General features: G+C 40.6%; 2 protein-coding genes across 3 annotated transcripts in view; one reads left to right on the top strand and one right to left on the bottom strand.

Moving 5' to 3' along the window:
• mon2 (MON2 homolog, regulator of endosome-to-Golgi trafficking) overlaps nucleotides 1-5547 on the top strand; it is a 36718-nt gene extending 31171 nt beyond the window's left edge. The window contains exons 28-35 of one of the 2 annotated variants that reach the window (XM_008411142.3): nucleotides 1067-1084; nucleotides 1634-1762; nucleotides 3076-3266; nucleotides 3339-3399; nucleotides 3494-3617; nucleotides 4167-4374; nucleotides 4652-4734; nucleotides 4814-5547. In XM_008411142.3, coding sequence (XP_008409364.2) covers nucleotides 1067-1084; nucleotides 1634-1762; nucleotides 3076-3266; nucleotides 3339-3399; nucleotides 3494-3617; nucleotides 4167-4374; nucleotides 4652-4734; nucleotides 4814-4977 — 978 coding nt within the window. In that variant the 3' untranslated portion in view covers nucleotides 4978-5547. The remainder of the gene's footprint in view (nucleotides 1-1066; nucleotides 1085-1633; nucleotides 1763-3075; nucleotides 3267-3338; nucleotides 3400-3493; nucleotides 3618-4166; nucleotides 4375-4651; nucleotides 4735-4813) is intronic. The other variant, XM_008411144.3, reaches the window with a different exon arrangement.
• A 4226-nt stretch (nucleotides 5548-9773) lies between these two features.
• Nucleotides 9774-26624, bottom strand: part of ppm1h (protein phosphatase, Mg2+/Mn2+ dependent, 1H) — a 38863-nt gene continuing 22012 nt past the window's right edge. The window contains exons 7-10 of the mRNA XM_081607832.1: nucleotides 24228-24291; nucleotides 14346-14453; nucleotides 12420-12571; nucleotides 9774-11358 (exon numbers count right to left, since the gene is read on the bottom strand). Coding sequence (XP_081463958.1) covers nucleotides 11211-11358; nucleotides 12420-12571; nucleotides 14346-14453; nucleotides 24228-24291 — 472 coding nt within the window. The 3' untranslated portion in view covers nucleotides 9774-11210. The remainder of the gene's footprint in view (nucleotides 11359-12419; nucleotides 12572-14345; nucleotides 14454-24227; nucleotides 24292-26624) is intronic.

Below are 26624 nucleotides of genomic sequence, written 5' to 3'. Positions count from 1 at the left end.
TTTTTATCCAACAATACTCAAAAAACACCACACGTGAAAGGAGGCAGAGAGTTTAATTACGTGCAGAATACCAAAAAAAAGCTTCTTTTTTTTTTTTTGTGGGCTGCCCCAAAATTTGGGGCCCTGGGCAACTGCCAGTTTCTAAATTCTAATCCGGATGTTGATGAGAGATGTTCAGATATCTAACTCCACAGACAACCTTATGTTCTGCAAAAGTATTCTTGTCACCGTTATCTTTTCGACATTTTGTCCTACTAAGATCAAATCCTTCATAGATTCTGTGTGATTAAGTAACACAAAGCAGTGCATGATGTGGTTTTCACATTTTTACACACAAAGCAAACAAACAAGCAGGCAGAGCTGCAATGAATGGTTTAGATTATAGGTGTCAAACTGAGGCACATAGGCCAAATTTGGCCCACTGGTTTAATAAATTCTACCAGCCAGCCACCAGATGGCAGAAGTGTTTGCTAATACTACAAGTCCCAGAATGCTCTGCTGTTGCCACAGATTTGACTTTTGGTTCCATTTGTGCGTGTAAAGTATCAAACTTTGCTTGCTCCAGCATCCATGTGTAAGCAAACTGAAGGATTTCTTTATTTATTTTTTATGTTTACACTTTTGACAGTTGTGGTTATATCTGAAGAGAAGGGAAAACTTATGCACAGTGAGGTCGTCCATACCAGCTTACCCTTGCAGGGTTGCGTGATGCCTGGTGCTTAATGTTATTTATTTTGACCCTGAGATATAAATTAAGGGTTTCAAACAAAAAGAGACAAAGTCTAGACTGAAATGTTTTTGCTTTCACATAAAATTCCAACTAAATAACTTTGACGGTTTTGGTTGTAAAGCAGCAAAGTTTTGAAAAGACAGTGGACGTTATTTGTGATTCCTCACATCTGATTGGCTCAAATATCCCTGACTTATTCTGCCCCCACCGAGAGAAAAAAATAAATAAAAATCACTACAGTTAATTTTCTGCAAAGTCAACTCCTCTGCTTCAAAGCAGCCGGTTAATCTCAGTCTTTTTCTCATTCTGTTTCTCGGACCCGCTCACCAATTTTAGATCCAGCTGTTTGCACCGGTGAGTTTTGTTATCTGCCTCAAGCCCCGCCCCCTCCACCCCCCTCCACCCTGCCCCCTCCCTCATCTATAGTGGCACTAAGCTGATCGGTGATGAGCTCCCCTCTGCGGCAGACGAGGAATCGGTCCGCTCGGTGTTTTCTCTCGTGTCTCATCTGCGTCTCACACTCACTCCATGCTGCCCCTCCTCCTCCACCCTTCCACCCCTCTCTGCCTGCCACTAACTGGTGGTCGCGCCTCTGTGTGCACCGTCCGTGTGGAGTTCATTTTTCAGTTGACTTTGTGATTTTTGGTGACATTTTATTTATTTGTTTTATTTTTTACACGAGTGTGGCTCTCTTTGTTTCTTAAAGGCACACTTTGATGATTTGACTCTAACATCATGGGGCAAAACTAATAGCAGCAGTAAAAGTTTCTTCCTTCCTGCTTTAAAGTGTGCCTTTAAATCACGCTTTCAGTGTTGCCAGATTTTGAAGAGGGAATGTTTTCTTTCTGATTTTTATATGTTCAGGTTCATGTAAAATGTTTTTTCTTTTCTTTGCCTCCACAGGCAGAGTGGGTTGCCTTAAACTACGTGCCCTTTGCTGAGCGCTCCTTGGAGGTGGTGGTGGACCTTTACCATAAAACGGCGTGCCACAAAGCTGTCATCAACGAGAAGGTTCTGCAGAATATCATCAAGGTATTTATGCTAAATAAATCTGAGCTAAAATGTGAATTTTAAGAAGCATAGTCAAAGAAATTCATTCATAAAACCCATGGAGAGTTTTGCAAGTTCTGACTTCTGACAGGAACAATAACAAAGCCGTTTTCATCATGTTTGCCTATGATAAATGCTACTATTTAGCGTCAGTGTACATTTCTTTTAAGATTATTATGCAGAATATTTTCAGTAAGGAGGACATTTAGTTTTGTACCATGTCTGATGCTGTTAAGTCGTCTTTGCTCGTGATTCTTTCTAGTTTTACGTTTGTCATCTCTGTGGGATTACAGTAACTTACCAGTTTGTGCAGACATAAAGTTTCAAAAAGAACTGATTTGTTATTAAGCCACACATTCAACACAACGTCTTCAGGCAGAATCTGGACTTTAATGTTGAGGTATCCAACCTTTGAAAAGTGCCTAATTGTTTTCTTGGTTCTGATTTGCAAAGATTAAAATCTATTTTTCTCTTCAGAACTCGCTGCTGTTCTGCTGCAAACCAAAGAAACACATTAAAGTTTAAACTAGTTCTCCAATGTCTCAGGAAACATTTTTCTGCCTTAATCAAATCTAATTTAAAGGGGGGAAAAAAAGGAAAGAAAAACAAAATGACACTTTTTAAAATTATTTTCAACATGTTTTTTTTTTTATCAAAATAAGGAAACCGTCTAGCTACACTTTGCTAAGACAATGAAAAGTTGGTAGCTCCATTGTCCTTTCCTTACTTACTCAAAAATGAAATCAGTAATGTCTTTTAAAAACCCTAAAAGTCATTTGTGCATAAAATAGTTTTTCCACAGGCAGTTTCATCCGCTGCCATTCTGTCCGTCATTTTCTTACAGTATGGTGGTTTAATGAAGTCACTAAGTCCGTTTTTTTTTTCCTTGTCATTTTTGTTGATTTTGCAAAAAATGTTGCATACAAAACTAAACATGGATGAGTAAATAAATAATTTGATAAATGGTCCTTGTTTTCACATCCTACATGCTTTTGAGATGCTAATCAGCTGCTCCCAGTTGTAAAAAAAAATAAATAAAAAATACCTTGTCGCCACGGTTACGCATCATAACCAACTATCTGCAAGTAAAAACATAAGAGCAAAAATACTGCCAGTTGCACGGCATCCAAAAACCATAAAAGCAACCAAAGAAAAGACCAACATCAGAACAAATGCAGCAGAAATGCTCTAAGATTTCCACGGATAAGGAAGTTTTATACATTTCCTTATAATCGCTCTTCAAACAATGTTCATAAGATTAAAATTGCGCTTTTTTTTTTTTTTCCCTTTTCAAGACTTTAAGAATGCCGCTGGGTTTGAAGTACGCCTGTCCGTCGGAGAGCACCTGGAAGCTCGCCGTGTCGTCTCTGCTCAAGGTGCTGTCCATCGGGTTGCCTGTTGCGCGCCAGCATGCCTCGTCTGGGAAGTTCGACACTATGTGGCCGGAGTTGGCCAACGCCTTTGAAGACTTTCTTTTCACCAAAAGGTACGTTTTCCCCCAAACCTCTCGACTCGTGTGGCCGGTTTCAGAATGCTAACCTTTTGTTTTTTCCTTCAGCTCTCCCCCTGATAATCTGTCCATTCAGGAGTTTCAGCAGAACGAATCGATCGATGTTGAGGTATTTTATCCGTTCGAGCGTCCAGTAACGTATCTCAGAAATGTTTTTGCTTCTTTTCTTTCCCCTTACGTCACGATGGTCTCCTTTTGTTCAGGTGGTCCAGTTGATCAGCACAGAGATTTTACCATTTGCCAATTTCATCCCCAAAGACTTTGTTGGTCAGATCATGACTATGCTCAACAAGGGCTCCATTCACTCCCAAGCTCCCTCGTTCACAGGTAAAATTGAGGCTGTCTTCACACCTGGTAGTCTGGTAGACTCGGTTTGTTTGGGGACCAAAAGTGCAACATTTATTACATTTTCAGCTGTGATTCGCTTTCATGCTGCACTGTGTAAAATGAACCAAGCACTTTCAAAAACTTGAGGCATCAAGAGGTACTGAAGGAAACGACACAAAGAAAAATGAAGTGTCGTCAGATTTTAGCGGGTGTAGCATTTCTCTTTTGTATTTGATGAGACCACAAGGCATTTCTCTCGCTAGCGCTAAGCTTGCGTATTGGATTGGTTGTATTTACCCAGAATGACCTGCACTGTAGTCCACGTAATGTTTTTGGAGTGGACTGCGGTCCGCTAGGTGTTCAGATATGCTTTTTACGTGGACTAGCGTTTGCTTTTTTAGCCTCCATTAGAGTTTGATCGCGCGTTCACATCTCCCCAAACAAACCGGACTTTCCAGACAAATAAACTAGTCGAATGAAAGTGGCAGCAGCAACCACTGAAGTGTCGACTTAACTCTATAGATACCAATGTGGTTTTTCTTCCCGCAGAGGCTGAGATAGATGTACGGATGCGGGAAGAGTTTTCGAAGGTGTGCTTCGAGACGCTGCTCCAGTTTTCCTTCAGCAACAAGGTGTCCACCCCTCAGGAGGGCTACATCTCTCGAATGGCGCTCTCCGTGCTCCTCAAGAGGGCCCAGGACGTCCTCCGACGCTACGTGGAAGACGAGCGGTTGAGCGGACGCTGTCCGTTACCGAGGTATGTCCATACGCTTTGTCACAGCCGCCACGTTTCCATCGATCATAAAATTGCGCAAATCGGAAGTACAGAAATAAATTTGCTTAATGGAGACGCACCCATTTTAAAAAAAAACATTTAGCCAATCACAAACTTTGGGGTATTTTATTTGGATTTATCAACTGGACCAGCAGTAACTTTTTCCACACTCGCATGAAAACGGCATCAACAAAAGAATACCATAAATTTACTTTGCTGTCTTACTCTTTTTTTTTTTCCTCTTTCTTATGATTTTCAGGCAGCAAGTGACGGAGATTATCTTCGTTTTGAAAGCTATAAGCACTTTGATGGACTCTCTTAAAAAGACTCTGCCAGAAAACGGTATTTTCCTCACCGTGCCTGAAGACATCCCTCCACTTTCTGCCTATTAATCTTTCTTCTTCTTTTTCCCTTCATGCAGTGGATGGCAACACGTGGGCTCAGGTGATCGCTCTGTACCCCACACTAGTAGAGTGCATCACCTGCTCCTCATCCGAGGTGAGCGCAGCCCTGAAGGAGGCCCTGGGGCCCTTTAAAGACTTTATGCAGCCACCTGTCTCCAACGTCCAGAACGGAGAGTCCTGACCGGACTTACTCTCACACTCCCTGTTTTTATAATAATGAAGAAATCTTGAATCTGGATTCTTATCCCGGGGTGCTTCACAAGTGCTTGGACATTGAACTCCATTTACGACGACGCGAAGCAGCCCCCCCGCAGAGAAGGCCGGACGACTCCAGACTTAACATGCATCATTGTGTGCTTTTCATATGAGCTAATGACACTTAAACCCCTCCGCCTCCATTCACCTTCAGGCTGGCTGCAGTTGCCTGTCGACTACAAAAATAAAAGAGAAAGTTGCAGTGTTGCTCTTGGGTTTGGTTTGTTTTATTCTTCCGAAGACGCCGCATTGATGTACAGCGATTATGTTCTGAAGGAAAAGAAAGGCAGAAGCTGATCGTACAAATGAAAAACCCAGATTTCTTTTTGGGTTTTTTTCACCATTTCCAGCAATGAAGTTCCTGCAAAATTTTATGCAAATAAAAAGAAAAAAAAAACAAACTTCCCCAAATCTTTTAACATTCCATGTCACCTTCAGCCAGCCGTGTGAAAAGGGATGTACATGACTGTGTAAAATAAACGGGACATTTCTCCAATCAGCTGTCTGCTTCATTACAAGGCATGCTCAGGGGAAACACTTCATCTGTTTGCTACACATTTCTTCTTATATATTTTTTAGTATGATGTGTACAGGAAGGATGAATATACAGTAATTGACAAAGTATTTTCCCCCTTACAAATTTAGATGGATAGAAAATTTTTGAAAAATTGCCATGATAGACATCTGTGTCTATCATGGGGGTGAATACATATCCCATCCTGGGTGGGAGTGTGAATAAAATTTTTGTGGCATAGGGGCACGTAGGGAACTGAATATTTTGTTTTCTGAGGGTGTGTATACTTTTTCTGAGGATACAAGTACTTTTTTTTTGAGGGAGTGGGTGCGAATACTTTTTGCAGGGTAGCTAATACTTTATGGAAGTGCGAATACTTTGTATTTAAGACTACAAGTATTTTGTGGTGCAAATACTTTTTGGGGTGTGAATACTTTTTGTTTAGCTGCTCAGGCCTAAAAAAGAACCTTGATCGGGTATCTCATGCTTGATGTGATGTCATCGGGAGCATGTGGGTATGAAAGTTTTTTTCTTTTATGGTGATTTAAATTAAGGGAAACAAGGCATCCAAACCAACATGGTACTATGTGAAAACATAACTTAGATTACAAATTAGCTTTGGTGTAACCACATTTTTTATGAGGAGTTGCAGAATCATGGAACCACTTGAATACAAACCTGTCAGACATGAACATGAAATAGGCTAAAAGATTTTAAAACCAAACGCGCTAATCTAAAGATTTTCAAGAACAGATGTGGATCGTCAATTGACAACTAATGGTTTGTCATTAAGCAGCCAGCATATTTAGGGTTCAGGTAAGTATGACAAGATAGACTGCATTCATCCTTTTAGGTGTTTAATTTAAACTAATACACTGAATATCAATGGGTGTGGTGATTCCCCTTTTCGCCACACAAGCAATGGGGGGGATTAACATACATTTTGAAGAGAAAGCACGTTTGCAGCTTCATGGCCTCCTCTGAACTCTGGCAGCCGAAGCTCGGTCTCCCATCGACAGGTCACATGAGGGGAAGTGAGCACGAGGAGGAGGATGAGGGCAGGTCTGCTTGGGCGGGGTTTCCCTCCCAGTTCAAGTGTGCGGCTCAGTAGAGGACAGAAGCAGGAGTGCACGGACATCTTCGACTGCAAGGGATTTTCGAGACCGCTCGACTTTTTTTTTTTTTTTCTTCTTGCATTTTTTTTTTTTTACGGCGTCCTGCTTTTCGTCCGCCTTTAGGCCACGTTACTGGCTGAGGTAGTAGTTTGTGCTGTTGGTTGGGTTGAGACACTGCCCGCTATGGAGATGACTGCGCAAGCTACTGCCTTGCCAGTGCTGGTGCCTCCGCTTCAGCCGAAGGACGAACAGAAAGTCCCCGTATCTTGTAACGCGGTCAGCGGCTCTCCCAGGTAACACACCCCGCTGAAACTCACAGGGGTTTTAATTCATGTAAAAATAAGGAATGTAACTGTTTTTGTAGTGTGTTTTTTTTCTCTAGACAATCTCAGAACTGTGTCGTGTTTCTCACTGTGTCACGTGTTTATTAATAATAATAAAAAAAAAGTACGAAAAAAAAAAAAACCGCAAGAGCTCTGTCTTATGTAGTTTTTCATATTTCCTCGTGTAAATTCAGGTATTTTTTTCTAAATGTATTATGGTGGGAGCATTTGTTCTGGTTTGCAGCCCCACGCGCGGCGGCTGGACCGTGTGGGAATGAGGCATGTAGGTCAGCAGTGCTGTTGCTATGTGGAGAGCAGTGACGTGGCTCGCGCTTCCCACTGAGGTGTCCCACAATACATCTGCTCTCCCCGGGTGTCCTTTGTTGTCAGCGCCTCTGCATACCATCACCATCAGGGCAGAGTGAGAGGCGCTCATTCACTAAATCCACTCCGACTCCCATAATAGCCCGCTCGGATCTGAACGCGCCTTGCCTCGGTGGATCTCCCTTAATCCCCACCAGCCCAAAAAGAAAAAGCCCAAACCTCTCCAGGAAAGTGACCTGACCCCACCTATTCCCCCTCAGTTGAGCAGGAAGCAGCTCCGCTGTTAACCTCTGGGACCCTCCCTTTGCTGCCCAGCAGCATCCAGCCGCTCATTGGTCCGCTGACGGGGGTGGGGAGCGGGACGTGTGATGAGCTTTGATTGGCTGGAAGCCTGGGTCGATGATTCCTGGAAAGGGGGGCCCCCTGCTTTCTTGAGTAAAAGAACCCTCCAGAGGAAGAATGATTCCTGCTTTGACCTTCCAAGAGGAGCAACTGTGAAATATTTATGAGTTCACACTTGATATGATGGTTGTGTTCGTCCGGGGGCGGGGGCTCCGCTCACACAATAAAGTCCTACAGTAAGAAGCTCATGCTTGCTGCAATCTGTAGCTACGTTTTCTGCTTTTTTTGTTTTTTTTTTTGTTTATGATTGCAGCTCCCCGGTTTAAGAACAAGACTGGATGTCATTAGTGATGTTGCGTAAAACTCCAACAGGTTTCTCTCATGTGAGTAATGCTGGCGCTCTGGGGGTGGGTGTCATATTCCAGCTGGTGGACCATTTTCCCCAGATGGGACCACCACCAGCCCACTCCCATCATGTCCAGGGCCGGACGTAGAAGGATGTGGGCCCCAGGGCCGGAGACGGTTTTGGTGCCCCGTCCACCAAAAACGTTTTTAACACATACAAATTACAGAAAGGTCAAAGTCAGTGTGTATGAATCAATGCGTTATGCTATATGGTGGACTAGGAATTTATAATCTTCCAATACTATTGATTTAATATGTTAATAAAATCCAACAATTTTAAAACATCTAACTTCATATGGGTTTGTGAGTTTTCTATGAGTTTGCTTGCAAAGTATGAACTCGTTAAAAAAAAACAAAAAAAAAACTGACCTCCCAAAATCCTTGGCATCCTGGGCTACTGCCCCTGCCATGTGCGCTCACACACAGGGGGCTGCAGATTCCCTTAAGTTTTAGTCTGGGGCAAAAAACAAATTGAATCCTGGGGTGAAAAACGTGAGAAAAAAAAAAAAAGACACGGTGAGGTAATGCTTTGCTTCTCCACGTAAAATCGATTAGCGTCTCACTCTAGGGAGTGAGACTATCCCTCACTCTCCATCTCACTTCAGATGCGTCCATGGGTGGGGTGGGAGTGCTGTGACCTTGGAAAAAACAAGCCACCCACAGCAGTGACTGTGTCATCGCTGCCGTCATCCAATCTGGACCACACACACACACACACACACACGTTGAGAGTAGGAGTAGAGTGCCAGATCAGTGCTGGTCTGACTGCAGGCGGATGTGGCGCTGGTTCTGACGGGACCAGATGGTCCTCGGAGATCCTGCAGAGAAGCCGGGAACGTGTGAGAGTTAAGTGAGGCGGGCCGAACACGAACACAAACCCAAACGACAACAGAACCAGACGAGCTCCTGTCCACCAGCAACTCATCTGTTTTTGTTACAGGTGCGTCCTCACTTTATTTGTTTTTCTCTATTTTACTTTTGCACCACTTTATTTGTTCAAATCCACACGAAACGTGACAAAACATTTGTGGTTTTAAAGTTACAAAATGTGGGGAGGTGGGACTCAAGGATCACAAACTCTTGTGTGGTAACCGATGGCTAGGAAAGACTACTGTGTGGTTTCTAATATATTTTTGCTCTTCCTTGTATATCTTATTTATGTTTTTCTGAGGCTGACAGCGTGAAACCTTTAACCGACCTTTCATGGCCTCCTGTATCCTGATCCGCCTTCATTCACACTCTTAACCGGCCTATCGGAGCAACTGCAGACTCATTTTTTGTCTTTCTTGCACATCTGCTGAAGCAAAGGAAGGCATTTAATATTTTATTTGTAATATTTTCTGTAATCAGAACTGTTTAAATCACACCAAAGTTGCAGTTTAATCCGCACCAACTCAACATGTTGTCCCTTAAAGCTAAGTGCTTAAAGAGACAGCGGTTAGCTTAACCCTAAAACACAAAGAAACCATTTAACCAATCTTTTTAAGAATGACATTCTTTATCATTTTTTTAAATTTTTTTTTTACAAAAATCTATGGTTGAGACTAAAAAAAAAACGAGATTAAACTAAATGCTGGGCACGTGAAGGGAAACAAATGTAACATTTTACCATGAAAACAGCAAATAACCAGAACAATTTTATTTTATTGATTTTTTTTTTAAACTATCCTCAGATTTAAAAAATCTTACAAACTGCATGTTTCGGTTCCTCAACAGAACAGACAGGAGTTTTTATTTACATTTCAATGAATCAACTCCATTTCCGTGTTTTACAACAATGTACACAGCGGCTAACACCAAGACGAGATCTAAATACAAAACAATAAAATAAAAAATATGGAGGAAAAAAAAAACACTGGTGCTCCACAGTACTATTCACACCCTTTGAACCTTTTATTTTAATTTTATTTTTTTTACATTTGGTCACATTTCAAACACAAACTTAATATATCAAACGTGTTTTTCGACATGTTTTACTCCCCATAAGCCAAAATAAAACTTAAGCAGCCACCGACTAGCTTCAGAAGCAATTTGCTGTCGGCGTCAATAAATAAAAAATATTCAACATGCTCAACAATGGCAAAATGTACACGCACAGCTTAAGACTTGAGACTGGAGCTAGCACGGCCTAGTCAAAGTCCAGACATAAACATTAGTGGGAATACGTAGCAAGAGATAAAAATTTATGTTCACATATACTCCGATATGTGATGATTTAGCACACACATACAAAAAAAAAAAAAAAAAAAAATCACCATTAAACACAGTGAAGTTTGTGTCACTAACATTTCAAGAAGGTTCAAGGGGTGTGAATACTTTTGCAAGGCACTTTAGTTGAAGTTCCTCTGTACTGTGTTGCACTCACAAGACTCAACCTGGACAAAAACACAGAGAAACCACCGGATCTAACGACAACATAGTGATTGTAGAGACATGGAAGGTGATTGTCCACTCAGCTGTCAGCGTCATGTAGAAGTACTTTATGAAAAACAAAAACATTTGATCAATTCGTGTCAGAGGCACCTGTTAGTCAAAGGAATGAGGAAGAGGAAGACAGAAAGTTCTCAAAGTGCAACAGAAAGAGGCCTTTTGTTCTTTCTTTTTTGATTAGAGTCGAACCCGGGCTGGGAATTGTAGTCCTGCTAAGTCTAGTTCACCAAAACGCTAACTGAGGCCTGGCTGACAGAGTCCGTATCAGTTGACATTTTACTTTTCTCCATTTCAGTGCCAAAACCTTTTTTTTTTTTTTTTTTCCTCGTGCATCATACAAATATTCCACAAATCCCACTTTTGTCAAACGCTGTGCTGGTATTTACAAGCATCACATTGATAAATATTGTGCATCGTGAAGTAACAGCGGTCCTGAGACGCACGTCACCGCACCGTCCGCCACAGAGTCCAAGTTAAAGATGGCTTCCTCAAGACTTAAAAAAGAAAAAAGAAAAAAAAAATCAAGTCATCAGCAGTTCCATTCATTGTCTGGTTTCTCGTTTTCTTCTTTACAACAAAGAGGAATCCAAGTTCGGAGAAGAAGAAACGACTCGGATCCTTCCGGAAATCCGCACGTCTTTACAACAACAACAAAACAAAGACAAAAAAAGAGGAAAACTTTTGGGTTGCAGCTCTTGTGCCTCTGCTAGTTCTGCTTGTTCCCGTACATGAGGGGGATGATGTAGACGGTGATGTCGTCTCCGGAGCCCAGCCTGTCGTTGGTTATCCTCCAGCCACGGTCCTTCAGCTCCCCACGCGCCCTCATGACCAGGTCCTGAGCGGCCATTGTGTACCTGTCAAAGCAGACGTGGTTAGTGAAGCGCTGCGTAGTCACGCCGTGAGGCAGGTATGTCAAACTCACGGCCCGAGGGCCAACATCCGGCCCGCCATAGCGTCTGACGTGGCCCTCCAGACTCCAGAGGGACGCGTGGATGGAACCTTCCAGATAACATGTGAGCTTAAATATGATCTTATCAATCAAATCAATGTGGTTTTTATCCGTTTACTGCCAAATTTCATCAATCTGACTCTGTTTTTTGCGATTCTGTGACGGCAGAAATTCACTCAGAATCGACAGATCCTCGCACTGTTTCACGCCAATGGATGATTGCGAGTTTATCGCAGATTGTACACAAAAGCGGTGTGTGTCTGTGTCTGATGAAGTTTTAGTTAAAACAAGCTTGTTCTTTATTTGGTGGAGTTTCTCACAATCCAGACATTTTACTCAAATAGGAGTAGCGTTATCTTGTAATTAAATTACTCAAGTAAAAATAAAAAGCACTCTTAAGCTACTCCTGAAAGAGCTATTTTGCCAAAATGTTACTGGAGTAAATGTAACCAAGCTAATGCCAAACTCTGCATACTCCCACCTGCAGTGGCAGTATTTCTTACTTCTACTAGTCTGCTGTCTCGGCCTTATTCAATCGATACGGCGTGATTGCATTAGCGCAGTCACTACCCAAAAATTAGTGACTGATTGTAGAAAATATCGCAAAAAACAGTCAGAAAATCTTACAGGAACCAAAAAACAAATTTTATTTTGTAAAATTTTGTTTTACAAAATAAATAAATATAAAATCACATTGAAGACTAAAAAAATAAGTTAAAAGGGTGAAGCTAAGCTTAGAGTAGTAGTCTAAAAAGACAGTAGAGAAATGGCCCCCCGCCCCCAAATACTGAATCTAAATATTTTGAAAATTTTGAATAATCTGAGCCTGATAAACTCTGTCAGGAGAGACGGGGGTGAGCAGGAGTTCAGGCCTGACTGTCTGCAGCTGCGCTCGCGTCAGGTCGGGCCGGGACAGGACAGGACGGGACGGGGCGGGGAGGCGAGGGGAGGGGTGGAAGAACGTGCCTGTGCTGGTCGTCTGGGTCGCAGTTCGCCAGGAAACCGGTGACCGCTTCAGCCACTTCCTGGTTAGAGAGGACGTCCCACAGGCCGTCGGTTCCCAGAATCAGAACGTCATCTGCTCCGTGCTCGAACTGCGATAAGGGGTAAACTCTGACCTGGAGGCAGACGAGGGGGGGAAAGGCAAGAGTGGAGATTGAGCAGTTTTATAATAAAACTCAATAGAAATACAGTAAACAAGCTCAAGATTATGTTATTTCTCGTAGTAATAACATAATCTGAGTGGATTTCCTTCCCGTATTAAGTCCGGTGGAGATATTGTCTTAAATTTGGCTCAAACCACCAAACAATGCATGTTTCTAATGCATGTTTAAGTCATGAAAAATGATTTACAGGTCAGGTTGTCTTCAGAAACAGCAACTGTTTCTGTCTTCAGGTTGCTTTTGAGAAGAAAAAAAAAACAGTAAAAAAAAAATAAATACATTTAAAATTAAAAAGAAATCACTGTTTGTGCTCCAGTCTACTAACAGATTAAGTGAAAAATATTTTTGCGTTTTTCAATTTTAAAAGAGTTTAATTTGTCAGTGAAAATTTCCAAAGCCCCCACAAAAAAATAAATAAATAAATTAAAAAAGTGAAATAATTTCCTAAATTGCAGAAGGCTGCACAAAATCCTTCCAAGGTCTGCAAAAGAGCCCACGAGCCACACTTTGCACATCCCTGGTAAAAGGTTTAAAGTGTCAATGTTTTTCAATTTTAAAGTGATAAAAACTCTGTCTGGGTTACACAGTAAACCTCATGACTTCAGTCAGGCTTCCCAGAACAAAACACAGATGACCCAACAATTCCTGGATTTCTCAATACGGCAGCAGACTCCTCCAGCCCTCTGGAGGAGTCACATTGAATTTTACACTCAATTTTTTTTTTTAAAAAATGAACAATTTAAGGTCAACCTGAACACTTTATGCTGACTGTTTTTCAGTGCCAATTAAAACGTTATTCTGATTCTTCAGAACGACGTCCCTCACTAAAAGCGTCTCGACTCGTCTCGGATGAACTAGGCTTGACCTGCGCCTGAACCCGGCAACGGCGCAGCGAGGATGGAGAGAGTTCACGACGTTGGTGACTAATGCAGCCATGTGCAGTCGTTGCTACGAGGGGAGAGGACTGAGGACTGTGGGGAGGGTTAGAGTGCGTCTTCCCAGAGTGCACTCTTCAACACAAACGGGCCTTTTTAATTGGTACCTATGGAGCTAAATTGGGGCCACAGATTTCGTAAAAAAAAAAATAATAATGTTGAAAGTGAATAAAGATTTAAAATTTAGAAATATTTTTAAAACAAAAAACATTTTAACTGAAACCAAAGTTCCAAAAATACTTTTCAGATTCAAGTTTTGGTTCTTTTTTTTTTTTTAAACCAATTTTCTGGTCTCAATTTAGCTCCGTAGTTACCCTGGGTATTTTGTTTCATCAAATGAGTGCACATCCTGTCAGTACAGTACTGTTTTTCAAAAATCTGAGAAATGGGTTGAATTTGATAACAGACACTCAGAGAACAGCTAAAGCTCCAAAACATGAAGCAACAAGGATTCATGACACACAGTACTCATGTTATTATGCAAGTTAATATTATCATAATAAAAAAAATCAGTTTTCATTATGAGACTGGTTACAATTTTACCATGACACAAGTTTCATTTTTAAAAGATTTAGAGGATTGGGGCTACAAAAAAAAAAAGAGAAAATTCTGATTTTAATTTGTCACACACAACAGAAACATAGAAAACAAGAAATCCAACATGTTCCTCCAGTAAGTTGGTTTTGTTCACAGTCACAGCGGTAGTTACAAACTGATGAGGCGATTCATCGACCTGATTCTACAGGTTGCTGACGTCTTCTAAATGATAAGAGACGCGGAAATAATCGGCATACCTCTGGGCAGCAGGACAGGAAGGGCTTGATGTAAATGTTGGAGTCGTGAACTCTCAGGTTGTGATCCCCGAAGCCTCTCGTGACCCCGATGGTCGCCAACACTCGAGCCTGCAAAAGGATCAGAGGCGTAAGTTACTCGGCCACGTTCCGGGATTAGTTTCTTTAATCTCCTCGTTTTACGGCCTCTTTCTGAGGGGAAAAAATGTAAAACTTAAAACACCTCAGAGCCTTCTCTACTGTCAGAGAAAGGCTCGGCCTTCCAGGAAACCTTTTACTCGTGAACTGATTATCAGAGCTTTGGATCTGGTTTTTGACGGTCAGGATAAATTACGCAAAAAAATAACAGACCACAAAATTAGGAACTAAGTCACCATTGGTCGTTTATTATTTAGGAATGACATTTTAAACAAATTCTTTGAGAATACGAATGTAAACTTATTATATGCCATTTAGCTATCTTTTGTGGTCTTTCAAAGCAGCAGTTAAAGCAGCAGATTCACATTTGTCTCGTCTGGCTTTGACCTTTTCAACGCATCTCAAACATGACGCTGCACTGTACTCAACGTCACTGCCTGAAGGGAAAACCAATGGGAAATGAACAATGTGATGATAACATGACTGTTTTTTTAATCTCTGTGCCAAAGTACCGATAAAATTGCTCAATACTTTCGTTATTTAAGGTTTGCGCTCTAGTAGCGCTGCAACAAAAATCTTCTTAGGGGTGACAAGTAAAAATCTTAGGCTCACACAAGTAAGAAAAATAAATAAATTAATATACTTATAAGTGAAATAAACTGCTGGTGGAAGTAGTACCTTTCCATCAATACTAAGGGATTATTTTTAAATATATTTGTGTATATTTTGTTTTATATATTGGGTTTTATATTGATGTCTTCATTGATCAACATGACTCGTGTAATAGAAAATTTCGTTTTCAGTCTTATTTCATTCCTGAAGGAACTGATGATACTTTTTACCATTTATTTACTGATAATATCTGCTTTGTTTTTGTATTTCTGCAAGATGTGTTTGTCCATTAAATAAGTTTTGCAAATAATGTTAAGATGTTTCTACAGCTGTGATAGCAGAAGAGACCTGAAGACGTCTTGGGTAAAATGCTTGATCTAATGATTGTCTTAAAGGACTGATGTGTGGAATGTAGTTTGTACCCTGTTTGAGCTGAACCCATGAACTGACAAAGAAGTGTTAGAAGTTCCTCCTGAAATCCTTATCAACTGTCTTTCCTGCCATAAAATCATCTCCTCCAAGAGGTGAGAGATAGTTCATGAGGCGGGGGTCAGGGTGTCTCTGTGGCCATCTGGCAGTAGAGATAACATCAGACTTTGGGAGGGTCTTTGTCTTGCTGTGACTATATAACGATGTGATGTGTGTTGCTCAGGGCTCTTCTACTGACTGCGCTCAGTGAGAAGGGTCTTCGAACGCTTTTGCCTTCGAATAAAGAAACTTAAAGACAAAGATTAATCTTTCTCTTATTATTGAAACAGATTCTCATTCCTTGATAATGAAATTTCCATAACAATCTGGTGTCAGAAGTGGGATCCAGCGTGTCAGGAGATCGTGGCCGACGTGAGACCGGATGTATTGGCCAACCTGAGGAGTTTGTCTTCAGTCCACCTCCAATGAGGGGAATCTGAGGTCTCGTCTCCACGGCTGCTGACCGCCTGGATCCGTAAAGGACCTTAGTGATCTCCATTGGGTGAGAACTGTTTCATGATTATTACTGGGTTTGACTCAGACGACTGTGATCCTGTGAGAAACTCCAAAGGGGAGTTAGGTTCAACTCAAAAAGAGTTTGGAAATTTTTTTATCACAAAGCGTGATAAAAAGGGTGGTTCTTAGCACTTCTACACCTTAAGGAATGAAGGCCAGAGGAGAGACGTCTCCCTGAAAGGTTAAAATGGGATCTAGATCCTCAACAGGTTTACAGCAGTCTGACTCATTACCAAGCATGACAATAAGAAATATGGGGAAGGATGTTTGAGTGTGAAGGCCAGTTGGGACGAGTGAAGGAGAAGTTTGAAATGAAGTGGGAGAAAGAGGAAAAGAAAAGCAGGTTAAGATGAAAAATGTTGGAAAGAAAGGATGATAAATGTATGAGTTTGTGGATGGAAGAAGCAAGATGTAGAGAAAAGAAAAAGATAAGTCCTGGTATGCAAGGGGAAACATTTAAGAGGAACAGTAACAGGATGCAAAGAAAATAATAAATGATATTGTGTTCCCTTGAGTGGACATCTGGGGAGGTCGACAAGCAGTGTTAAGGTACCGACCTGGACATTATCCAGCCTCATACCTCACTTAGGCTTTAATGAGAAGAGGGCTGCTTGTTGGGTTCCACGGCTCCAGCACTGGGATTATTGTTATCTGGTGAGATAACTAAGACTAATGGGATAACTTAAAACATAAATTGTGAAATCTAACATGGCAAAGGATCCAATGAACCCTTCTCCCTGAGGAAAAGAGATTGGCTTTTAAACCTTAGGGTTTCTTTTGGAACCAGGTTATGGAAGAAATTAGTTTAAATGGTTCCAGGGAATCAACTCCTCCTCAGGGTGAAATGTTTGAGTTTATGAAAGACGTTACAGGCCATAATATGTTTTATGTTTATGTGTTTGAATAAGTAAATTATTTATGAGTTCTTAAATTTTTGGAGGAAAAATAGGTGGCTGAAAAACTATACAAGAAAAAACAAACCTAATGGACTTTCATTTGTTTTTCCTTTTCCCCCTCTGTCTGAGCCTCGCTGCAGTGCATCTGACCTCTGACCTCAACTCCTCAAGTTTGTCCTCCTATGGACTAGATGATGTCCCTCTCACACTACCAGCTGATAAAAGTGATCAACAAGATCCACAGAATCAAGAAAATCTACATCCCCTCCAGGCACTGAAGTGTCTGCTGACATCTGGGAACTGATGACTGATGGAACCTTCTCGTGCAGGAGACTACTGTGAGAAAACTCATGAGGTCTCTTGCTGGACATTCGGATAGGAACTGGTGCTCTACAGCATATGGATGATGGTGGCAACCTACTGACCCATGGCTACATCTGCTCTGGGTGAAGTCTGACAGAAGCCAGAGACTCTGACCATCACAAGCAGGCAAGACAAGTGAATGTTTTAGCCAAGGACACAACAGAGGCGGACGGAGCAGGAATTGAATCAACAATCCAGGCTGGGGGACAAAACCCTTTCAGCATTGCAAGCATCATCCCACCATCATGGAAAGGAAAAGATTTTATTCAGAGACATGAGGAGAAGACGACACCACATTGAACTGTTTGAAGCTTGTTTCATTTGTGGACAATATGGACATTGGCTGAGGGACAGTGTGGACAACCCAAAGATCAAACACCAGAACCAGTTGGACTGACAGGAAGCTGGAGGAGGAGAGAAGGGGAGGATTATGCTGCAGCGACGCCAGCAGCAGGAGGGCGAGTGAGAGAGACGAGACATTCAAGATAAGTTATATGCACACACTGCCACTGCAATGAAGAATGCTTGCTTACTAACCTGTTCACATATAGGAATTATCCAGACAGCAAAAATGTCTCAATAGATGTCTTAATGCTCAATATTAGAGAAGTTCTCTAAGCTTGTACTGGTTACCTCTGAGTCCTGAACAATATCAGTAGATTAGGAAACTGTTAAGTGAAACTGCAAACATTTAAGTTCTGCAATGAGCTAATTAATTATGCCATGGAATTCCACAAAAAAAACATAACTGAATTATGGGTTGTAGAGATATAATATGGGATGTTTAGGAAAATAGTCAACTTGATAGTTCAGATTTTGTTGAAATGTATTATTCTGTTTGTTTTGTTTGTTTCCTATTAAGAGAAAAAGGGCAATTATCTTTAAAAAAACTAGTAATGGAAAATAAAAATGTTATCAATGGGAATTTGGTTGAAATCAACATATTTAAGTGTTGAAGATTATTCACATAGCATAAAACGTGTGTTCACCTTTGAGTGGAACAGTTAAATTAGATTTTAACATTATAATAGCAAATGGAGTTTATTAAAATTGGTGAAATGTTCCAGCAACAGAAAATTGATTAGTTTGTTCCGGAATCAAAAAAAAATATGTTGAGATATCTCTTTTGAATGTGCACATATCTTTAAATATGATTCGCAAGATTAGAGACCAAACGAATCATTAAAAATATATATTGTTAAAGGAAAATTTGAAAATTTATGAAACTGCAGTAAAATTGATGTTTAAAATTTGAGGAAAAAAACAAATTGAGGACTGACTGAAAATTTCTGACTGTGATGAAGTTTTGACTGACTGCAAATCTGACCAGTTTGTGTCTTTTGTGTTTGTTTCCATGTTGAAGTGAATGAGAGTGTGATTGTGCGTTTCAAAGTGATTTTTTTTAAGTAAAAGTTTGACACTGTTTGACAACTTTTGGGTTTTTGAGGGAATGTTTTTTTGAAGGAATGTCACATTAGAGGATTTGAGATTTTAGTTGTCTTCAGGATGGTAATTTTTATGTGGGAAGGTTTGATATTTTGAAGGCTTTCCTTTCCTCTTTAACGAATATAAAGGATTTTTTTTAACTTATAATACATTTTTTGGACTCTTGGGGCAGAGCGAGCCTTCTGTGATCTTAAAAGGTCTCTTTCTTGGGTGCCAGTTCTTGCATTTCTAGGCCTTGAAAATTGTTTGTTCACAGGGTAGAAAAAAAAAAGAATATCTTAATAACCTTGGACTAAGTGAAGATTCGGTTTTCCAGCAGTATGTAAATGACTCCTTGATCTGCAGGACTAATAAGGGACAATGTAGGGAGGACACTTTTAAAACTGCTTTTTAAGGGTCATAAGGCTTCTCGTTGAAGCTGCAGTGTGTAAAGGTACAGGTGACTTTACTAGGTGATGTCATCTTAAAAAGAATCAGTCACTATCTTTTCAGCAAGCTGAGCTGCTCCCAGACCACAGACCCAGGGCAAATGATACCACTCTTAGGAACCAATTTTAATTAGGACTTTTCCTTCTAACTACTTAAATATTGAGGCTCCACTTTCTTCTCTAATCAATGGGTGTGGTCTCACAGCTTACAGTGCTATTGCCTGACTACTGAACGTGGGGGAAGAGTTGAGGTGTTGAAAAGAGCGCAACTTAGTGTTCCTGCTTTGGTTCTGCTTGACCCTGATAAGTCTGTGTGAAAATGGTGGAAGTGGAAAGAGGGGGTTCATGTAATCTGCTGCGATCTCATAGTGACAAATTTTGTTACTCTTCTAAACTTGGTCCAGGCGCAGCAGGGCTTCCCTGATTTCCTTGGACCTGTGAATGCAGCTGGAAAGTTGCTCTGGCCTCGCAGAGCATTGTGAATTGCAGCACCTTGTTTGTTATGTGCTGCAGTCTGTAACTATCATCCTGCTTGAACATGAAATATCATTCCCTTTTGCAGCATGCTGACTTTGTTTCTCATCTCATTGATGTTATTGGACATGCTAAACAGTACAGGTAAACATTGAACTGTGTTGAATCCAGCCATGCTGCTGCCAACAGAGGAGGATGGGAGCCACATGACTGCTCCTCTGTTTTAGACATTGTCTGAACACCACGACCTGACTTAACAGACATGCCTCTTGCTAACCCTGACTTTGTTTTCTTTGTGGATGGTTTCTCCTTCAGATCAGATACCGGGATAAATCATGTGGGCTATGCTGTGTGTACTGAATTTGAAATTCTTTCTTCTGGGCAGCTTCCGCCACACTTTTCAGCACAGACAGCTGAGCTTGTGGCACTAACAGAAGCATGTAAATTGGCAAAAGGCAAGCGTTTAACAGTTTATACAGATTCAAGATATGCATTTGGAATAGTTCATGATTATGGAACAATTTGGAAACATCGTTCCTTTTTGAAATCAGATGGGAAATTTATCTTAAATGCCACCCAGGTAGCAGAGTTATTAGGTGCTATTCTGCTTCCCAAAGAAATAGCTGTTGTGAAATGCTCTGCCCACACAGGCCTCTCTGACTTTGTTTCTAGAGGGAATGCAGCTGCAGATGCTGCTGCAAAGGCCGGTGCATTAAAACCATTACATGTCTGCTCCACTAACCTTTGCCTACCCTCACCTTCAGAGGTCACATTGCATGAAATGCAGTCCTTTTCAACTGATGCTGAGAAGCGTATCTGGAGGAAAGATGGTTGTGTTTACACAGATGATGGGGGATGGTGTAGGTTGGATGGAAGACCATGCCTACCAAAATATTTCTTTCCCTGGTTTCCTAAGTGGGAACATGGTTTAGATCATGTGTTCAAAACTGGAATGCTTGCGGCAGTAAAGCAAAGATGATATACAAAAGGTTTTTCTGTGACAGCAGAAAGTTTTTTGTAAGAAATGTCATATCTGTGTAGCTCACAATTCAACTAGAACTTTAGTGACCCCACAAGCAGCACATTCACCTCCAAATTGGCCATTTCAGCATTTGATGATGGATTTTACTGAACTAACACCTTCTGAAGGGAAAAGGTATTGCTTAGTGGTGGTAGATATGTTTTCTAAGTATGTTGAGGTTTTCCCTACAAAAAACGCAGACAGCAGCACTGTAGCAAAAGCTTTGGCAGAAATTATTCCTCGATGGGGAATACCTGTCCTTATTTCAAGTGATAATGGAACACATTTTTTAAACCAGGCGTTAAAAGACATAAGCACATTGTTTGGGTTTAAATTAAAGATAAACTGTGCATATCATCCACAGTCAGGTGGAGTTGTGGAACGTGAGAATGGCATGCTTAAAAACAAATTGGGAAAATGTTGTGAAGAAACAGGATTGTCTTGGCCAAAACCTTTACACTTGGTTTTGATGTACATGAGAATGAGGACTAGAGCGAGAGGTAATCTAAGCCCTTTTGAAATTTTGTTTAGCCGACCTGCAACAACTGGAGGAGAAACCAGCAAAAATATATACATACTAACTACTCATACCATGGAAAATAGTACGTTAGAATATTGTAAGTCTCTGTCACAGTCTCTCTGTCCCACCAGGCTGTGAAAGCTGCCCTTCCTCCGGTGGCTGATAAACTTCTACACCCTTTTAAACCTGGCCAGTGGGTTTTGGTGAAGGACACATGCAGACAGCACTGGAAATCCAGATGGTGGTTGGGGCCTTATATCGTCCTGCTGACTGACGAGCTGCCTGGATTCACGCCAGCCAGTGTAAACTGCTCACCGCAGGACCACCTACATCTGAAGGTCCAGATGAAGACGACAGAACCCCCTCCTAAGGAGGGGTTTCCAACGACTGCTCACCTGTCTTAGTAACAGGGCAGCGTGAAGCGCAGAGCCACCCAGGAAGGGGCAGCAGGATTCCAGGATTTGTTTTTGTTTTTGTGGTGTTAAGAAAGAAGAAACACCTAACAAGTAAGATGCAGTTACATGGGAAATGGAAAATGTTGTGGATACTGATTGGATTAGGGTTTCCCTATTAGTAACCATTCCCATTTCAATTTGGGAAGCTGCATCCTGACGGCAAGCAGAAAATGAAACTTCTGTTGCCACAACATCGCCTTTGGTTAGAATGAAGAGGAAAGCTAAACACGACATTGATCATCAAGAGCCAGAAGAAAACACATGGTTAGCAATTGTGAAGACAATGACAAGGAGAGTTACCAATTCCAGCTGTGTGTTTGTTCTATAATTCTGCTTTCTATTCCAATCAATCTGCTGTTGTTACTGGTCCCTACAACATGGATTAGGATTGTGGCAGTAATTGTAATTATTATGAAGAATGTTTATTTGGTTGAAAATGTGTGTTCCTTGACATCAGGTGTGAGGTCCCATATGGAAATCGGGACATTTTCCAACTCAAACTAATGATATATTTGTAAAATCTGGGATGATTCATCAATTTCGGGGACAAGATCATCCTTATCTAACTCCAGACATATGTATTTTCCGACCATATGACATGGATGTTCCTTTGGGAATTTCCAAAGGCTGTAAGAGTTGTTTTGAAAGTTTCCTGTTCAGGTATAAGGCCTTGTGATGACTTAAAGACGTATGCAGCACGGGATGATCCTGGTATCAATAACATGGTTTTATTGAATTGTACTGCTTTTCCCAATGGTTCTAGGTTTACTGTAAATATTTCTGGTAAGATGTTAACAAATGTTTGGGTTTCTCTACCTAGCATGAAGGTAGAAACATTCTGGTTCCTTCTAGAGTATGTGAGATTGTTTGGTTCAGGGGGTTGGATAGTGTGAGTGAGTTTTTTTTTTTTGGAGTGATTCTTATTATAAAACATGATGTTTAACACTCTTGTATGGATTAATGAGCGATGCGCAGCATTGCGGGATGTGGAACCACTGTGATGTGTTACCATGAGTGTGGTGCACGAATACAGTTTTATGAAGACTATTTCTATTTATGATTTTTCCTTAAAACCTTTGAGGTGAAAATATAGGTGGATTGGGAGGACATTTGGATTTTTTTTATATGGAAATTTTCTTGGGAGTAAGTGATTATTTGGTAATCAAAAGGGTGGAATGTAATAGAAAATTTCGTTTTCAGTCTTATTTCATTCCTGAAGGAACTGATGATACTTTTTACCATTTATTTACTGATAATATCTGCTTTGTTTTTGTATTTCTGCAAGATGTGTTTGTCCATTAAATAAGTTTTGCAAATAATGTTAAGATGTTTCTACAGCTGTGATAGCAGAAGAGACCTGAAGACGTCTTGGGTAAAATGCTTGATCTAATGATTGTCTTAAAGGACTGATGTGTGGAATGTAGTTTGTACCCTGTTTGAGCTGAACCCATGAACTGACAAAGAAGTGTTAGAAGTTCCTCCTGAAATCCTTATCAACTGTCTTTCCTGCCATAAAATCATCTCCTCCAAGAGGTGAGAGATAGTTCATGAGGCGGGGGTCAGGGTGTCTCTGTGGCCATCTGGCAGTAGAGATAACATCAGACTTTGGGAGGGTCTTTGTCTTGCTGTGACTATATAACGATGTGATGTGTGTTGCTCAGGGCTCTTCTACTGACTGCGCTCAGTGAGAAGGGTCTTCGAACGCTTTTGCCTTCGAATAAAGAAACTTAAAGACAAAGATTAATCTTTCTCTTATTATTGAAACAGATTCTCATTCCTTGATAATGAAATTTCCATAACACTCGCAATGCCTCTGAATGAACTTAACATGGCCAGTGAGGTAGGCAGCTTTTTTTCCAGTGGGGCTATGGCCCCCTTTTACCCACCTTTTGGGGACACCACTGTTATATTCCAATAAACCTAAAATCCCTGGGCCATTCTGTTGACCAAGATTTCCTAAAAAAAAACTGTCCTTCCAAAACTTTTTATAGTAAGATTAGATTAAACACAGGCTAACAACATTTACTAATTAAATCTCTTCAAAAATGAAGTAGTTGGAGTTTATTTAGATGCTTCAGAACAAAGTGGTGGTTCTGCAAATCATCGACAAAGCAGGACTGAACACAAGATTTGAGATTTTGAAAAAAAAAAAAAAAAAAAAGGTATTCTTTTCTTTAACTTCCGAATTATGGCATACAATCTGAAAAAGAATTGATTAAAGTTTTCGGCTGTGATTTGACAAAAAGTTAAAATGGCCTAAATGCATGTATAAACCCACATAGGTGAAACATAAATCACATTTCATTGGTTTTTCTCTGCAATATACATGAAAGTCCTCTCATTCTGGCTCTCTTCAAATTACATTATTCCCAAGTAAATACACATTGTCCTGTCAGGCGGCAACTGATGTTGGTAAACCAGGTCCACAAATGAGTCCTGCTGCCCCGTACGGTGGCAGGATGGGGGCTGACTGAGAGGTTTGATTACAGACGAGGCTTTCACGGCCGCGGAAGTAACTGTCAGCGAGTGGCTGCCGAGCAACGCTTACCTTCTTCCCCTCGCCGTAGATCAGAGGGAACTTCAGGTCATCGTCCTCTATGGTTTTATACGCCCTGAACAGGAGAAAGACGACACGTTAATGGCTTTCTTATGGTTTACGGCAGGCGGCGTGCTTATAGGCTGAGGACGCGCTGATTCCACCTCTAGAACCACGACTCTGCCAAGGTGGATGCAGGATTAAGAAACTACCATAACCACCTTTTCTTCTTTACAATAAATGTTAATGCTAGCTAACACGCTATTGTTAGGTAACACAAGGAAGTTACTTCATCTACTTATACTAACAACTGGCTAAAATGTAGCATGTCAAAATGTACAACAATACTAACATGGGCTAAAACACTAACATTAGCTAAAATAATAACATTAGCATGTCGGCTAACTGCTTAAGCTAGGGCCTGTCACCTGAAAGAACCTGACTAGTGGTTGACTTAGCTTTAGGTTAGCTTTGACATTAAGCGCATTGTTGTGTTCTCGTTTCTAAGTCACTTTGGATAAAAGCATCTGCTAAATCAGTGTTTTTCAACCACTGTTCCGCAGTGATCGTCAGGTGTGCCGTGGAAATTATTCAATTTCACTATGGTACCGTATTTTCCGGACTAAAAGCTGCTACTTTTTTCCTTTACTTTGAACCATGCGGATTGTAGCCCGCTGTGGCTTTTCTGTGTATTTTTCTTCAACCACCAGGGGGCTCTCTAGCAGGAAGTGAATCATTAGAAGTCAAAATTGTAAATCAAAGAAGAACGTGCTAATTTTCATTTAGAACAAGCACATGCTAGCAGCAGGCACGACGGAGAAATGTTTTCAAACTCTTATCATGCAGCTTTTAAGTTGAGGGCTGTCGATCTGGCACTACAGGAGGGAAACAGAGCCGCTACACTTATAAGCTCGGTGTGAACGAAACCATGGTTCGGCTTTGGAGACGGAGTGCTGCGTCCAGCAGATTTATTAGGACGAGGCATTCTGCTGGGTCCTAATGGAAAACCTAGAGCAACTTCCAGTTTTTATTTTATTTTTTTATTAAAGGTGCTAGTATGGTGCGCTCTATAGTCCGAAAAATACGGTAATTGGTTTTAAAAGATTTTTTGAAAATGAATTGTCTGCAAATAATGCCATCTACGAGAATCTGCTGTAGTAGTTGCAGCGGCGTAATCATGTAATATTCTTACCACTAGATGGCAGTAGGTACGGAGCATTTTAGATTAAAACGAGAATTTGTGATGCACGAATGTTACAGGTAGCGGTGAGAGCACTGGGTCTAGAAAGACTGATGACAGTGATGGAAAAGACAGTGAAGCTCAGCAGTAGTTGGAAAGAACATGGGTCCATTTCCCACAACATGTCTGTGTGAAGTGAGCTTCTCAAGCCTGGCTACTATAAAAACTAAAACCAGAGAGACAGAGCTGTGGAGGAAGAGCTTTGACTTTCTTCAATTTCTGCCAAGAAATCAGCTGTTTTCATCCAAACATGCACAGGTTTCACACCAGGTGGGTAAAATATACAGATATTGACATTTTGTACTTGCAACTCTTCATATTGTAACAGTGAATATGAAGTGAAATGTTTCCCAAATATTATTGCTTCTTTCAGAATAAGAATTATTTTCTGTATTCTGGCTATAAGAATGCTTGTGGATTAGTTTGTAAAACACTGACGTTTTCTACAACTTCTTTAAATTTAACACCACATTGTTGTGGCTGTTCAGGTGTATTTTTGAAGTGGATATGTTAAGTGCAATTTGAAATAAGAAATGTAAAATGTGATAAAAATACATTTTTGTGTTTATTTGATTCCTATTCAAGAGACTTTGATAAGAATGACTATATATAGACTATATATTAGACTATATACCCTACAGAGTATCTTTATTTTAGTTGGTGGTGTGCCTCGGAATTTTTTCAATTAAAACAGTGTACCTTGACTCAAAAATGGTTGAAAAACATCTGCTAAATGCATAAACAACATAAAGATAATCAGCAACACAAGCCAGTAAAAACGTATACTTTCCATTTCACGTATTAAATGCAAAAGGAACATGTTGAAATGTGAGTGAGTAAGAATCATTTGTTTGGGAACACTGTGGATTCTCAAAAAGCTAGAGTGGATCACTGTGGCTCAATTGCTTAGCAACCAGAGCAACCCACGTTTTTTTTCTTTTCTTTTCTGAAAAATGAGCATAATGCGACCAAAAACTTGAAGAGGGATGTTGAGAAAACTGTAAAAGATCTGAAAAATCTGAATCATGCAGGAGTAGCCAAAGGGCACGACTACATTAAAAACTTTGAATGCTGTTTCTAATTTAAAGTATGTGAAAGCAGCTCAGCTGTAAAAGAGCACAAAGCTCTGGCAGAATTTATGAGATGTACCATTTATTTCTAAATGATGA

This window comes from Poecilia reticulata, chromosome 6 (assembly GCF_904066995.2).
Source record: "Poecilia reticulata chromosome 6, P_reticulata-male-v2, whole genome shotgun sequence".
Classification (NCBI taxonomy): domain Eukaryota; kingdom Metazoa; phylum Chordata; class Actinopteri; order Cyprinodontiformes; family Poeciliidae; genus Poecilia; species Poecilia reticulata.
The sequence above is the reverse complement of the archived record's forward strand: the minus strand, read 5'-3'. Positions and strand labels throughout refer to the sequence as shown.